This window comes from Pseudophryne corroboree, chromosome 9 (assembly GCF_028390025.1).
Source record: "Pseudophryne corroboree isolate aPseCor3 chromosome 9, aPseCor3.hap2, whole genome shotgun sequence".
Lineage (NCBI taxonomy): Eukaryota > Metazoa > Chordata > Amphibia > Anura > Myobatrachidae > Pseudophryne > Pseudophryne corroboree.
In genome coordinates, this window is record NC_086452.1 from 474,303,800 (window position 1) to 474,320,072 (window position 16,273).

A 16,273-nucleotide genomic window follows, 5' to 3' on the forward strand; every position below is an offset into this window, starting at 1 on the left:
ATAACAACATTGCACCTAAATTTAGTGCCCCCCCTCTCTTTTTAACCCTTTGAGCCTGAAAACTACAGGGGAGAGCCTGGGGAGCTGTCTTCCAGCTGCACTGTGAAGAGAAAATGGTGCCAGTGTGCTGAGGGAGATAGCTCCGCCCCTTTTTCGCGGACTTTTCTCCCGCTTTTTTATGGATTCTGGCAGGGGTATTTATCACATATATAGCCTCTGGGGCTATATATTGTGATATATTTGCCAGCCAAGGTGTATTTATTGCTTCTCAGGGCGCCCCCCCCCCCCAGCGCCCTGCACCCTCAGTGACCGGAGTGTGAAGTGTGTATGAGGAGCAATGGCGCACAGCTGCAGTGCTGTGCGCTACCTTGGTGAAGACTGATGTCTTCTGCCGCCGATTTTCCGGATTTCTTCTTGCTTCTGGCTCTGTAAGGGGGCCGGCGGCGCGGCTCCGGGACCGAACACCAATGGCCGGTTCCATGCGGTCGATCCCTCTGGAGCTAATGGTGTCCAGTAGCCTAAGAAGCCCAAGCTACCACCAGTTAGGTAGGTTCGCTTCTTCTCCCCTTAGTCCCTCGCTGCAGTGAGTCTGTTGCCAGCAGGTCTCACTGTAAAATAAAAAACCTAACATATACTTTCTTTCTAGGAGCTCAGGAGAGCCCCTAGTGTGCATCCAGCTCAGCCGGGCACAGGATTCTAACTGAAGTCTGGAGGAGGGTCATAGTGGGAGGAGCCAGTGCACACCAGGTAGTCCTAATTCTTTCTTAGCTGTGCCCAGTCTCCTGCGGAGCCGCTATTCCCCCATGGTCCTTACGGAGTCCCCAGCATCCACTAGGACGTTAGAGAAATTGGCATTAAACTCCATTCCCTCTTCCCTCCACAAGTCAACTATCATCACTGGAGATTTAACGATTCCTGCACATGGCAAATGCCTTTAAAGTGTTCCCTGGTTACCTCAATGTAATGGAGAACGTCCCGGAAGATGGAGCGCTGCTTGCGCCGGTCGGTCTTTGCTCTGTATTTGTTGCTGTCTGTGGCTAATGCTTTCAGTGTCACACACAGAGTGTCTGCATCTTCGTAGAAGAAGTCTTCCTGCAGGGACACATATGTGCTATGAAGGCAATGTATCTGGGGCAGGTGTGTGGCATACGAGGTGAGGAGGACAACAACAGAAGAGGTTAAACATTAGTCAACAGATGTCCATCTTACATCCAAATCGCGGGCCAGTTCGTACAGGAGGGCGAGACTCTCTCCAGCTGCAATACGGAGACCGAGGCTCTCGCTGGATAGCACCCCAGACAGACTGGGCAGGTGGCTAGAAGGTAGCAATGAGACAGTACTAAGCATCTTGTGGGCACAGCAATGCTGGTCCACTCCTATACAACAGAACACAGTGGCAATAAACCACCGGAGTCCATACCAGCTGCTCTGCCCTTATCCCCCATTGATTGCCCGCTCTCACCTCTCCAATGCCTTCTGGGTCCAGCTGGCTGGACAAATGGTCATCAGCAGTGCCCAGGACTGAATGGCACAGCAGGCCAGACCTTGATGTGATGAAGGGGCGCCATTACTTTCAGAGTACAATTTAGAAAATACACCCTCTAGGCAGCAGACGCTTGAAATCAGGTCCTGGAAGAACGAGGGCGATTATACATGTTAATATCTTACACAAAACCACCACAATTCTTGGTTGCAGACTACATCAATCGTCTTGTAATGTCACCAGATGGTACATGGCCTTCACATGGTCTGATCACCCCGAATCCCCACATATGGACACATATTTCTGTACAATGCAATAGGAATAAGACAGTATGGCCTGATTATACATGGGGAGCACATCTGGGGCAGGAACTGATGTGAATGACTGAATACAGAAATTGTACAGTGTGTGGCTTCCTATAATCTCATGGGGAGACATTATTACCCAGAGACCATTGTGTCTCCGTAACTGCCAAAGTATGGCAAATACTAACAAGCTTCCACAATATCCAAATGTGACAATTACCTCTACATCAGCAGCAACGATATAACAGCACAGGCCCAGAGCGGTGGCACACTGCGGGGAGAATGTGATCAATGGAAGGTAAGGGCACATGGAGACAAAACGTGTTACAAGTAAACTATATAAAGTATATATATATGCATATATGTCAGATAAGATTATAACTATGCATACATACATGTGTAAGATGTACACTAGTCAGGAATATCTAAAGGAAGCTCCTGCAGCATATCAATTTGGCAAGAACTAATTACATGGCAGCCATGGTCCACCAACCGCCCCATCCTTCAATCACTGGTTCCTGAGGGGCTCTCAATGCTTTAGAATGATGTATAAATAACTATATAAACCCTATGAGGGGGCTCTAGGTTTACATTGCTGTACAAAGGACCATAAGCCTCCTGTATGCAGGACTATTGGTTTAGAATGCTGTAGAGGACTGTACACCTCCTGTTTGGAGGACACACGGTTTTGGCTGCTGTATAGAGGAGGACACAAGGTTTTGGCTGCTGTATAGAGGAGGACACTAGGTTTTGGCTGCTGTATAGAGGAGGACACAAGGTTTTGGCTGCTGTATAGAGGAGGACACAAGGTTTTGGCTGCTGTATAGAGGAGGACACTAGGTTTTGGCTGCTGTATAGAGGAGGACACTAGGTTTTGGCTGCTGTATAGATGAGGACACAAGGTTTTGGCTGCTGTATAGAGGAGGACACAAGGTTTTGGCTGCTGTATAGAGGAGGACACTAGGTTTTGGCTGCTGTATAGAGGAGGACACAAGGTTTTGGCTGCTGTATAGAGGAGGACACAAGGTTTTGGCTGCTGTATAGAGGAGAACACTAGGTTTTGGCTGCTGTATAGAGGAGGACACAAGGTTTTGGCTGCTGTATAGCGGAGGACACAAGGTTTTGGCTGCTGTATAGAGGAGGACACAAGGTATTGGCAGCTGTATAGAGGAGGACACAAGGTTTTGGCTGCTGTATAGAGGACACAAGGTTTTGGCTGCTGTATAGAGGAGGACACAAGGTTTTGGCTGCTGTATAGAGGAGGACACAAGGTATTGGCTGCTGTATAGAGGAGGACACGAGGTATTGGCTGCTGTATAGAGGAGGACACGAGGTTTTGGCTGCTGTATAGAGGAGGACACAAGGTTTTGGCTGCTGTATAGGAGGAGGACACAAGGTATTGGCTGCTGTATAGAGGAGGACACAAGGTTTTGGCTGCTGTATAGAGGAGGACACAAGGTATTGGCTGCTGTATAGAGGAGGACACAAGGTTTTGGCTGCTGTATAGAGGAGGACACAAGGTATTGGCTGCTGTATAGAGGAGGACACTAGGTTTTGGCTGCTGTATAGAGGAGGACACGAGGTTTTGGCTGCTGTATAGAGGAGGACACAAGGTTTTGGCTGCTGTATAGGAGGAGGACACAAGGTATTGGCTGCTGTATAGAGGAGGACACAAGGTTTTGGCTGCTGTATAGAGGAGGACACAAGGTATTGGCTGCTGTATAGAGGAGGACACAAGGTTTTGGCTGCTGTATAGAGGAGGACACAAGGTATTGGCTGCTGTATAGAGGAGGACACTAGGTTTTGGCTGCTGTATAGAGGAGGACACAAGGTTTTGGCTGCTGTATAGAGGAGGACACAAGGTTTTGGCTGCTGTATAGAGGAGGACACAAGGTATTGGCTGCTGTATAGGAGGACACGAGGTATTGGCTGCTGTATAGAGGAGGACACGAGGTTTTGGCTGCTGTATAGAGGAGGACACAAGGTTTTGGCTGCTGTATAGGAGGAGGACACAAGGTATTGGCTGCTGTATAGAGGAGGACACAAGGTATTGGCTGCTGTATAGAGGAGGACACAAGGTATTGGCTGCTGTATAGAGGAGGACACAAGGTATTGGCTGCTGTATAGAGGAGGACACTAGGTATTGGCTGCTGTATAGAGGAGGACACAAGGTTTTGGCTGCTGTATAGGAGGAGGACACAAGGTATTGGCTGCTGTATAGAGGAGGACACAAGGTTTTGGCTGCTGTATAGAGGAGGACACAAGGTATTGGCTGCTGTATAGGAGGACACGAGGTTTTGGCTGCTGTATAGAGGAGGACACAAGGTATTGGCTGCTGTATAGAGGAGGACACAAGGTTTTGGCTGCTGTATAGAGGAGGACACTAGGTTTCGGCTGCTGTATAGAGGAGGACACTAGGTTTTGGCTGCTGTATAGAGGTGGACACAAGGTTTTGGTTGCTGTATAGAGGAGGACACAAGGTTTTGGCTGCTGTATAGAGGACACAAGGTTTTGGCTGCTGTATAGAGGAGGACACTAGGTTTTGGCTGCTGTATAGAGGAGGACACAAGGTTTTGGCTGCTGTATAGAGGACACAAGGTTCTGGGTGCTGTATCGTGGAGGACACTAGGTTTTGGCTGCTGTATAGAGGACACAAGGTTTTGGCTGCTGTATAGAGGAGGACACTAGGTTTTGGCTTCTGTATAGAAGAGGACACGAGGGGGCTCTAGGTTACTATTGCTGTACAGAGGACAATAAGCCTCCTGTATGCAGGACTATTGGTTTAGAATGCTGTAGAGGACTGTACACCTCCTGTATGGAGGACACTGGGTTTTGGCTGCTGCATAGAGGAGGACACAAGGTTTTGGCTGCTGTATAGAGGAGGACACGCGGTATTGGCTGCTGTATAGAGGAGGACACAAGGTATTGGCTGCTGTATAGAGGAGGACACAAGGTTTTGGCTGCTGTATAGGAGGAGGACACAAGGTATTGGCTGCTGTATAGAGGAGGACACAAGGTATTGGCTGCTGTATAGAGGAGGACACTAGGTTTTGGCTGCTGTATAGAGGAGGACACTAGGTTTTGGCTGCTGTATAGAGGAGGACACAAGGTATTGGCTGCTGTATAGAGGAGGACACTAGGTTTTGGCTGCTGTATAGAGGAGGACACAAGGTATTGGCTGCTGTATAGAGGAGGACACAAGGTTTTGGCTGCTGTATAGAGGAGGACACAAGGTATTGGCTGCTGTATAGAGGAGGACACAAGGTATTGGCTGCTGTATAGAGGAGGACACAAGGTATTGGCTGCTGTATAGGAGGACACGAGGTATTGGCTGCTGTATAGAGGAGGACACAAGGTTTTGGCTGCTGTATAGAGGAGGACATAAGGTTTTGGCTGCTGTATAGGAGGAGGACACAAGGTATTGGCTGCTTTATAGAGGAGGACACAAGGTTTTGGCTGCTGTATAGAGGAGGACACAAGGTATTGGCTGCTGTATAGAGGAGGACACAAGGTATTGGCTGCTGTATAGGAGGACACGAGGTATTGGCTGCTGTATAGAGGAGGACACGAGGTTTTGGCTGCTGTATAGAGGAGGACACTAGGTTTTGGCTGCTGTATAGAGGAGGACACAAGGTTTTGGCTGCTGTATAGAGGAGGACACAAGGTTTTGGCTGCTGTATAGAGGAGGACACTAGGTTTTGGCTGCTGTATAGGAGGAGGACACAAGGTATTGGCTGCTGTATAGAGGAGGACACAAGGTTTTGGCTGTTGTATAGAAGAGGACACAAGGTATTGGCTGCTGTATAGAGGAGGACACAAGGTATTGGCTGCTGTATAGGAGTACACAAGGTTTTGGCTGCTGTATAGAGGAGGACACGAGGTTTTGGCTGCTGTATAGGAGGAGGACACAAGGTATTGGCTGCTGTATAGAGGAGGACACAAGGTATTGGCTGCTGTATAGAGGAGGACACAAGGTTTTGGCTGCTGTATAGGAGGAGGACACAAGGTATTGGCTGCTGTATAGAGGAGGACACAAGGTATTGGCTGCTGTATAGAGGAGGACACAAGGTATTGGCTGCTGTATAGAGGAGGACACTAGGTTTTGGCTGCTGTATAGAGGAGGACACAAGGTATTGGCTGCTGTATAGAGGAGGACACAAGGTTTTGGCTGCTGTATAGAGGAGGACACAAGGTATTGGCTGCTGTATAGAGGAGGACACAAGGTTTTGGCTGCTGTATAGAGGAGGACACAAGGTATTGGCTGCTGTATAGAGGAGGACACAAGGTATTGGCTGCTGTATAGAGGAGGACACAAGGTATTGGCTGCTGTATAGGAGGACACGAGGTATTGGCTGCTGTATAGAGGAGGACACAAGGTATTGGCTGCTGTATCGAGGAGGACACTAGGTTTTGGCTGCTGTATCGAGGAGGACACTAGGTTTTGGCTGCTGTATAGAGGAGGACACAAGGTTTTGGCTGCTGTATAGAGTAGGACACAAGGTTTTGGCTGCTGTATAGGAGGAGGACACAAGGTATTGGCTGCTGTATAGAGGAGGACACTAGGTATTGGCTGCTGTATAGAGGACACAAGGTATTGGCTGCTGTATAGAGGAGGACACAAGGTATTGGCTGCTGTATAGAGGAGGACACGAGGTATTGGCTGCTGTATAGGAGGACACGAGGTATTGGCTGCTGTATAGAGGAGGACACGAGGTTTTGGCTGCTGTATAGAGGAGGACACGAGGTTTTGGCTGCTGTATAGAGGAGGACACTAGGTTTTGGCTGCTGTATAGAGGAGGACACTAGGTTTTGGCTGCTGTATAGAGGAGGACACTAGGTTTTGGCTGCTGTATAGAGGAGGACACAAGGTATTGGCTGCTGTATAGAGGAGGACACTAGGTTTTGGCTGCTGTATAGAGGAGGACACAAGGTATTGGCTGCTGTATAGAGGAGGACACTAGGTTTTGGCTGCTGTATAGAGGAGGACACAAGGTTTTGGCTGCTGTATAGAGGAGGACACTAGGTTTTGGCTGCTGTATAGAGGAGGACACAAGGTATTGGCTGCTGTATAGAGGAGGACACTAGGTTTTGGCTGCTGTATAGAGGAGGACACTAGGTTTTGGCTGCTGTATAGAGGAGGACACAAGGTTTTGGCTGCTGTATAGAGGAGGACACAAGGTATTGGCTGCTGTATCGAGGAGGACACTAGGTTTTGGCTGCTGTATTGAGGAGGACACTAGGTTTTGGCTGCTGTATAGAGGAGGACACAAGGTTTTGGCTGCTGTATAGAGTAGGACACAAGGTTTTGGCTGCTGTATAGGAGGAGGACACAAGGTATTGGCTGCTGTATAGAGGAGGACACTAGGTATTGGCTGCTGTATAGAGGACACAAGGTATTGGCTGCTGTATAGAGGAGGACACAAGGTATTGGCTGCTGTATAGAGGAGGACACAAGGTATTGGCTGCTGTATAGAGGAGGACACTAGGTATTGGCTGCTGTATAGAGGAGGACACAAGGTTTTGGCTGCTGTATAGGAGGAGGACACAAGGTATTGGCTGCTGTATAGAGGAGGACACAAGGTTTTGGCTGCTGTATAGAGGAGGACACAAGGTATTGGCTGCTGTATAGGAGGACACGAGGTTTTGGCTGCTGTATAGAGGAGGACACAAGGTATTGGCTGCTGTATAGAGGAGGACACAAGGTTTTGGCTGCTGTATAGAGGAGGACACTAGGTTTTGGCTGCTGTATAGAGGAGGACACTAGGTTTTGGCTGCTGTATAGAGGAGGACACAAGGTTTTGGCTGCTGTATAGAGGAGGCCACAAGGTTTTGGCTGCTGTATAGAGGACACAAGGTTTTGGCTGCTGTATAGAGGAGGACACTAGGTTTTGGCTGCTGTATAGAGGAGGACACAAGGTTTTGGCTGCTGTATAGAGGAGGACACAAGGTTTTGGGTGCTGTATCGTGGAGGACACTAGGTTTTGGCTGCTGTATAGTGGAGGACACTAGGTTTTGGCTGCTGTATAGAGGAGGACACAAGGTTTTGGCTGCTGTATAGAGGACACAAGGTTTTGGCTGCTGTATAGAGGAGGACACTAGGTTTTGGCTTCTGTATAGAGGAGGACACGAGGGGGCTCTAGGTTACCATTGCTGTACAGAGGACCATAAGCCTCCTGTATGCAGGACTATTGGTTTAGAATGCTGTAGAGGACTGTACACCTCCTGTATGGAGGACACTGGGTTTTGGCTGCTGTATAGAGGAGGACACAAGGTTTTGGCTGCTGTATAGAGGAGGACACGCGGTATTAGCTGCTGTATAGAGGAGGACACTAGGTTTTGGCTGCTGTATAGAGGAGGACACAAGGTATTGGCTGCTGTATAGAGGAGGACACTAGGTTTTGGCTGCTGTATAGAGGAGGACACAAGGTATTGGCTGCTGTATAGAGGAGGACACAAGGTTTTGGCTGCTGTATAGAGGATTACACAAGGTATTGGCTGCTGTATAGAGGAGGACACAAGGTATTGGCTGCTGTATAGGAGGACACGAGGTATTGGTTGCTGTATAGAGGAGGACACAAGGTTTTGGCTGCTGTATAGAGGAGGACATAAGGTTTTGGCTGCTGTATAGGAGGAGGACACAAGGTATTGGCTGCTGTATAGAGGAGGACACAAGGTATTGGCTGCTGTATAGAGGAGGACACAAGGTATTGGCTGCTGTATAGAGGAGGACACAAGGTATTGGCTGCTGTATAGGAGGACACGAGGTATTGGCTGCTGTATAGAGGAGGACACGAGGTTTTGGCTGCTGTATAGAGGAGGACACAAGGTATTGGCTGCTGTATAGAGGAGGACACAAGGTATTGGCTGCTGTATAGAGGAGGACACAAGGTATTGGCTGCTGTATAGAGGAGGACACAAGGTATTGGCTGCTGTATAGAGGAGGACACTAGGTTTTGGCTGCTGTATAGAGGAGGACACAAGGTATTGGCTGCTGTATAGAGGAGGACACAAGGTATTGGCTGCTGTATAGAGGAGGACACTAGGTTTTGGCTGCTGTATAGAGGAGGACACAAGGTTTTGGCTGCTGTATAGAGGAGGACACAAGGTATTGGCTGCTGTATAGAGGAGGACACTAGGTTTTGGCTGCTGTATAGAGGAGGACATAAGGTTTTGGCTGCTGTATAGAGGAGGACACAAGGTATTGGCTGCTGTATAGAGGAGGACACAAGGTTTTGGCTGCTGTATAGAGGAGGACACAAGGTTTTGGCTGCTGTATAGAGGACACAAGGTTTTGGCTGTTGTATAGTGGAGGACACTAGGTTTTGGCTGCTGTATAGAGGAGGACACAAGGTTTTGGCTGCTGTATAGAGGACACAAGGTTCTGGGTGCTGTATCGTGGAGGACACTAGGTTTTGGCTGCTGTATAGTGGAGGACACTAGGTTTTGGCTGCTGTATAGAGGAGGACACAAGGTTTTGGCTGCTGTATAGAGGACACAAGGTTTTGGCTGCTGTATAGAGGAGGACACTAGGTTTTGGCTTCTGTATAGAGGAGGACACGAGGGGGCTCTAGGTTACCATTGCTGTACAGAGGACCATAAGCCTCCTGTATGCAGGGCTATTGGTTTAGAATGCTGTAGAGGACTGTACACCTCCTGTATGGAGGACACTGGGTTTTGGCTGCTGTATAGAGGAGGACACAAGGTTTTGGCTGCTGTATAGAGGAGGACACACGGTATTGGCTGCTGTATAGAGGAGGACACAAGGTATTGGCTGCTGTATAGAGGAGGACACAAGGTTTTGGCTGCTGTATAGGAGGAGGACACAGGGTTTTGGCTGCTGTATAGGAGGAGGACACAGGGTTTTGGCTGCTGTATAGGAGGAGGACACGAGGTTTTGGCTGCTGCATAGGAGGAGGACACAAGGTTTTGGCTGCTGCATAGGAGGAGGACACGAGGTTTTGGCTGCTGCATAGGAGGAGGACACGAGATTTTGGCTGCTGCATAGGAGGAGGACACGAGGTTTTGGCTGCTGTATAGGAGGAGGACACAAGGTTTTGGCTGCTGTATAGGAGGAGGACAATAGGTTTTGGTTGCTGTATAGAGGAGGACACAAGGTATTGGCTGCTGTATAGTGGAGGACACTAGGTTTTGGCTGCTGTATAGAGGAGGACACTAGATTTGGCTGCTGTATAGTGGAGGACACTAGGTTTTGGCTGCTGTATAGTGGAGGACACTAGGTTTTGGCTGCTGTATAGAGGAGGACACTAGGTTTTGGCTGCTGTATAGTGGAGGACACTAGGTTTGGCTGCTGTATAGTGGAGGACACTAGGTTTTGGCTGCTGTATAGTGGAGGACACTAGGTTTGGCTGCTGTATAGTGGAGGACACTAGGTTTTGGCTGCTGTATAGTGGAGGACACTAGGTTTTGGCTGCTGTATAGAGGAGGACACTAGGTTTTGGCTGCTGTATAGAGGAGGACACTAGGTTTTGGCTGCTGTATAGAGGAGGACACAAGGTTTTTGCTGCTGTATAGAGGAGGACACAAGGTTTTGGCTGCTGTATAGTGGAGGACACTAGGTTTTGGCTGCTGTATAGAGGAGGACACAAGGTTTTGGCTGTTGTACAGAGGATTGTATACCTCCTTTATGAAGGATTACAGGTTTTAGTGCTTGTCGTGCCACTACTCGTTGCTGGTACTCACACTTTGTCGGGCTGTCACTCCCGCACTGGAGTCAGTTAGGATGCTGATGAGTATGTGTTTTAGAGAACGGAAGACTTCTTCTCCTTCAGGGCCAGAACCCAGCTGTATACACAGAAGAGACAGTAATGTGGCAGCAAGAGACTGCTCCTCCTCCTTACCTGCAGAATAAGTCGGACAGAGAAGGAAAGGTTAGTGCCTCATGCCTCAGTGATTGCGCCAGGAATATTGGCTCCATCCTCATTGTGCTTTGGTGACCAATGCATAAACTAGACAACCGGAAAGCACGTACCTTTTTTCAGACAGCGTTCTAGAGCGTCTGTGAGCGTGAGGCGTCTCTCTGTGAGGAAGTCCCCCAGGACCTGAGACGACAGAGCGAGGCGCAGGTTGCCTAGAGCGGTCAGCCGGGTCTTGGCGCTGTGAGAAGCATTGATAGCGGTCAGCAGGGTGGTCACACATACCTGTAGCAGGAGCCTTCCTCCCGCTGCCTCACCTCTTATCTGTGAGATGGTCTATATCCTCTTTCAGTTTATCTTCCCGCTGCTCCTGTAATGCCTGGAGGTCCTGCACGTCATTGCCTGGAGGGCACAAATGCACAGATTGCTGCATAGTAACATGGTGTTAGGTCTATGGCACTCGCTGTATTACCAAATTACTCTGAGCCCTTTATGTAACAGCCACTGCACTGAAGCGAAACCCCCCCATACAGACTGTCATACTTTGTACACACTCACCTGATCCATCCTCAGCCACACTAATCGTCTCGCTGGCGCTACTGCAGTGACTGAGAACATCGCTGGCTGCCTCATCCTCACTGGCCTCTGAGTCTGCTGCACGAGATCCGGCTCGAGACCCTGAAACAAAGAGATAATGAGGACAGATGATACAGCACTAACTAACGCCGACACTGCCGGTAATGACCGCAGCACATACTGCACTAATGCCGACACTGCCGGTAATGGCCACAGCGCGTACTGCACTAATGCCGACACTGCCGGTAATGGCCACAGCACGTACTGCACTAATGCCGACACTGCCGGTAATGGCCACAGCGCGTACTGCACTAATGCCGACATGGCCGGTGATGACCACAGCACATAATGCAAGGCAGGCACATGGTAGCAGAGTTTATACACAGAATGTGGAATTATAATAACATCTGTCTACAGTCCAGCATCTTCCTGTGACAGAAAGAACAGTCTATTCCAGTATATTCCAGGTGACAACGCCAAATATTTCATCTCCAACAAATCTCTAGATTTAACCTAGAAGCTTATTGTTATCCTTTATTTACATGGCGACACAAGGGGCCGGCAACACCTTACAAAGTACAACAGCCAGAGCAATACTGGGCAAAACAAGTAAAGCGACTTACAGTACAGAACACTGCAGGACACGGACAAGGTGTATACACAGTGCTGCATCAGCAGTCACAGCGCTCAAGTAGGCAGCAGCGGGAAGCAGTGCCCAAGGGATAGGTGCCATTGTAGGCAGTGCAAAGGAGAGGATGGTATAGGTGAGGGAAAGAAAAGTGCATGAGGGAAGAGGGCCCTGCTTGTGAGAGCTTACCACCTATATATATTTCTGCAAATGTATCAGGAGAATTGTGTAACACAGGGACTACATTCAGACAATGATGAAACGTGGGGTGAGCTGCATTACACACGACAGACAATTGCAGGGACCTTTCTAAACCAGTTGTGGTTCATGATACAACTAGAAGAACTTATATTACTCCTGTGACAGATGTAACATGTGCAGAGAGAGTTAGATTTGGGTGGGGTGTGTTCAAACTGAAATCTAAATTGCAGTGTAAAAATAAAGCAGCCAGTATTTACCCTGCACAGAAACAAAATAACCCACTCAAATCTAACTCTCTCTGCACATGTTACATCTGCCCCACCTGCAGTGCACATGGGCCCTCATTCCGAGTTGTTCGCTCGTTATTTTCCTTCGCATCGGTGCGATTTTCCGCTAACTGCGCATGCGCAATGTTCGCACTGCGGCTGCGTCAAGTAAATTTGCTAAGAAGTTTGGTATTTTACTCACGGCATTACAAGGTTTTTTCTTCGTTCTGGTAATCGGAGTGTGATTGACAGGAAGTGGGTGTTTCTGGGAGGAAACTGGCCGTTTTATGGGTGTGTGCGAAAAAACGCTGCCGTTTCTGGGAAAAACGCGGGAGTGGCTGGAGAAACGGGGGAGTGTCTGGGCGAACCCTGGGTGTGTTTGTGACGTCAAACCAGGAACGAAACTGACTGAACTGATCGCAGTGTAGGAGTAAGTCTCGAGCTGCTCAGAAACTGCTAAGAAATGTCTATTCGCAATTTTGCGAATCTTTCGTTCGCAATTCTGCTAAGCTAAGATTCACTCCCAGAGGGCGACGGTTTAGCGTGTGCAATGCTGCTAAAAGCAGCTAGCAAGCGAATAACTCGGAATAAGGGCCATGGTTTTGCCCAACTGCTAACAAGTTTGCTGCTGCGATCAGGTCTGAATTAGGCCCCATGAGTATATGGATCAGCTGGTGACACAGGGGGAATGTTCTGTACACAGGAGCAGACGGATCCCGGCCAGCGGCTTGGGGCCTGTGTACAATGTCACCCAGCCTCGTGTATTGGGGTCTCACCCTAGGAACAGGAGCCCAGGGGGTCTAAGATCAGACACTGCGAGTCCTGTAACAGGGACACTGTACGCTACATCCTGGAGCCTGGCTGCCGGGACTCGCATTCATTCAGCCATAAGAGAGGACTCTCCCCAAACTCTCACCAGAGTAGGGAGCACACGATTCTCTAGGGTATCACTGTATGCTGTAGTATTATTTCCCTTCACTGGAACTAAGGGGCCAAAACCATGTAAAACAGCCTGGACCATTACTCCTCCACCACCAAACTCTACGGGTGGCAATGAGGCAGGACGCGATCCCCTGGTGTCCGCCAAACCCCGCCAGACTGCCTGATGGTGAGGTGTTATTGGTCACTCCAGGGAACGCGTTTCCACAGCACAACGTGGGCGAGCTTTAACCCACTCCAACCGATGTCGGCCATTGTGCATCATGATCCCAGGCTTGTGTGCGGCTGCTCGGACATGGAAACCGCAATCCACAATGCTCCCGACGGACAGTTCTTGCACCGACGTCGTATTTGGATCTAGGTACGGAGTGGACAGCACGCAGCGGCCTGGTCTAGGGAAGTCATGTGACCGGTCACTTCGCTGCTGGGCCGCTTTTGCCTCCTAGATGTATTCTCCTCACTATAACAGCACTGACCGGGGTTGAAGTCACCGTGCTGACATAGTTGAAATATTGACACGAAATATGTCAACATCTGCAGAATGCCGACATTAGGGTTAGGCTGTGGGAGTGTAAAGTTAGGGGTACCCCCCCCCCCCCCCTCATTGATCAGATGGCCGACGGATCTAGAAGACACTGCTGCGCCGCTGGGACACACTGTCTTAACATTCTAATCGTACCGACGTTTCATCTGTGTCAGAATGATGAATACGTCTCCGCTGTGCTCTGTGTTTGTGCACCTGACACAGGTGGCTGCTCCTGGCACGACACAGGGCTGGCGGGTGGCACGGTGACATGGATGGTGTGAGCGGTAACTGCTGCAGCGCTAATGACATGCAGAGACTAAGCAGGGGCGACACATGCCGGCACACCATGTACCTTTCAGCTGGGTGAGTCTGTCCGAAACTTTCAGCTGTAACAGCTCCTGTCTCAGAGAACCTGCAGGGGCGGCGGGGGGATGGGAACGCCACAGAGGGAGGAGGAAACAGAGGAGGTCACAGGGTTTACTTGGAAGAGAGAGGGGTGAGGGAGTTCAGAGACACATAGCTTTACACACAGGCAAATGACATTGCTACAAGGTTTAAATACAATCTAACTTGTAACGCAACTACCCCCTACACCCAGTACAATGTATAACCTGTACCGTACATCCCCAGTGTATATTACTAGTAGTACTGCATATATCCTGTACTGTACAACCTGTATCATACACCCAATACATTGTATAACCTGTACCGTACACCCCCAGTGTATATTACTAGTAGTACAGCATATATCCTGTACTGTACAACCTGTATCATACACCCAGTACATTGTATAACCTGTACCGTACACCCCCAGTGTATATTACTAGTAGTACTGCATATATCCTGTACTGTACAACCTGTATCATACACCCAGTACATTGTATAACCTGTACCGTACACCCCCAGTGTATATTACTAGCAGTACTGCATATATCCTGTACTATACAACCTGTATCATACACCCAGTACATTGTATAACCTGTACCGTACACCCCCAGTGTATATTACTAGCAGTACAGCATATATCCTGTACAACCTGTATCATACACCCAATACATTGTATAACCTGTACCGTACACCCCCAGTGTATATTACTAGCAGTACTGCATATATCCTGTACTGTACAACCTGTATCATACACCCAGTACATTGTATAACCTGTACCGTACACCCCCAGTGTATATTACTAGCAGTACTGCATATATCCTGTACTGTACAACCTGTATCATACACCCAGTACATTGTATAACCTGTACCGTACACCCCCAGTGTATATTACTAGCAGTACTGCATCTAGCCTGTACTGTACAACCTGCATCATACACCCAGTACATTGTATAACCTGTACCGTACACCCCCAGTGTATATTACTAGCAGTACTGCATATATCCTGTACTGTACAACCTGTATCATACACCCAATACATTGTATAACCTGTACCGTACACCCCCAGTGTATATTACTAGTAGTACTGCATATATCCTGTACTGTACAACCTGCATCATACACCCAGTACATTGTATAACCTGTACCGTACACCCCCAGTGTATATTACTAGTAGTACTGCATATATCCTGTACAACCTGTATCATACACCCAGTACAATGTATAACCTGTACCGTACACCCCCAGTGTATATTACTAGTAGTACTGCATATATCCTGTACTGTACAACCTGCATCATACACCCAGTACATTGTATAACCTGTACCGTACACCCCCAGTGTATATTACTAGTAGTACTGCATATATCCTGTACAACCTGTATCATACACCCAGTACATTGTATAACCTGTACCGTACACCCCTAGTGTATATTACTAGCAGTACTGCATATATCCTGTACTGTACAACCTGCATCATACACCCAGTACAATGTATAACCTGTACCGTACACCCCCAGTGTATATTACTAGTAGTACTGCATATATCCTGTACTGTACAACCTGTATCATACACCCAGTACATTGTATAACCTGTACCGTACACCCCCAGTGTATATTACTAGCAGTACTGCATATATCCTGTACTGTACAACCTGTATCATACACCCAGTACAATGTATAACCTGTACCGTACACCCCCAGTGTATATTACTAGCACTACTGCATATATCCTGTACTGTACAACCTGTATCATACACCCAGTACAATGTATAACCTGTACCGTACACCCCCAGTGTATATTACTAGTAGTACTGCATATATCCTGTACTGTACAACCTGTATCATACACCCAGTACATTGTATAACCTGTACCGTACACCCCCAGTGTATATTACTAGCAGTACTGCATATATCCTGTACAACCTGTATCATACACCCAGTACATTGTATACCCTGTACCGTACACCCCCAGTGTATATTACTAGTAGTACTGCATATATCCTGTACTGTACAACCTGTATCATACACCCAGTACATTGTATAACCTGTACCGTACACCCCCAGTGTATATTACTAGTAGTACTGCATAT

The 16,273-nt window shown here is 48.4% G+C and overlaps 1 protein-coding gene across 2 annotated transcripts in view; it reads right to left on the reverse strand.

Annotated features, from left to right (window-relative positions):
- The window catches only part of IFRD2 (interferon related developmental regulator 2), a 137,926-nt gene that overhangs the window by 54,667 nt on the left and 66,986 nt on the right, over window positions 1-16,273 (reverse strand). Inside the window, exons 2-10 of one of the 2 annotated variants that reach the window (XM_063941400.1) lie at window positions 14,150-14,209; window positions 11,220-11,339; window positions 10,979-11,063; window positions 10,778-10,902; window positions 10,489-10,646; window positions 2,009-2,059; window positions 1,463-1,629; window positions 1,210-1,315; window positions 955-1,092 (exon numbers count right to left, since the gene is read on the reverse strand). In XM_063941400.1, coding sequence (XP_063797470.1) covers window positions 955-1,092; window positions 1,210-1,315; window positions 1,463-1,629; window positions 2,009-2,059; window positions 10,489-10,646; window positions 10,778-10,902; window positions 10,979-11,063; window positions 11,220-11,339; window positions 14,150-14,209 — 1,010 coding nt within the window. The remainder of the gene's footprint in view (window positions 1-954; window positions 1,093-1,209; window positions 1,316-1,462; window positions 1,630-2,008; window positions 2,060-10,488; window positions 10,647-10,777; window positions 10,903-10,978; window positions 11,064-11,219; window positions 11,340-14,149; window positions 14,210-16,273) is intronic. The other variant, XM_063941401.1, reaches the window with a different exon arrangement.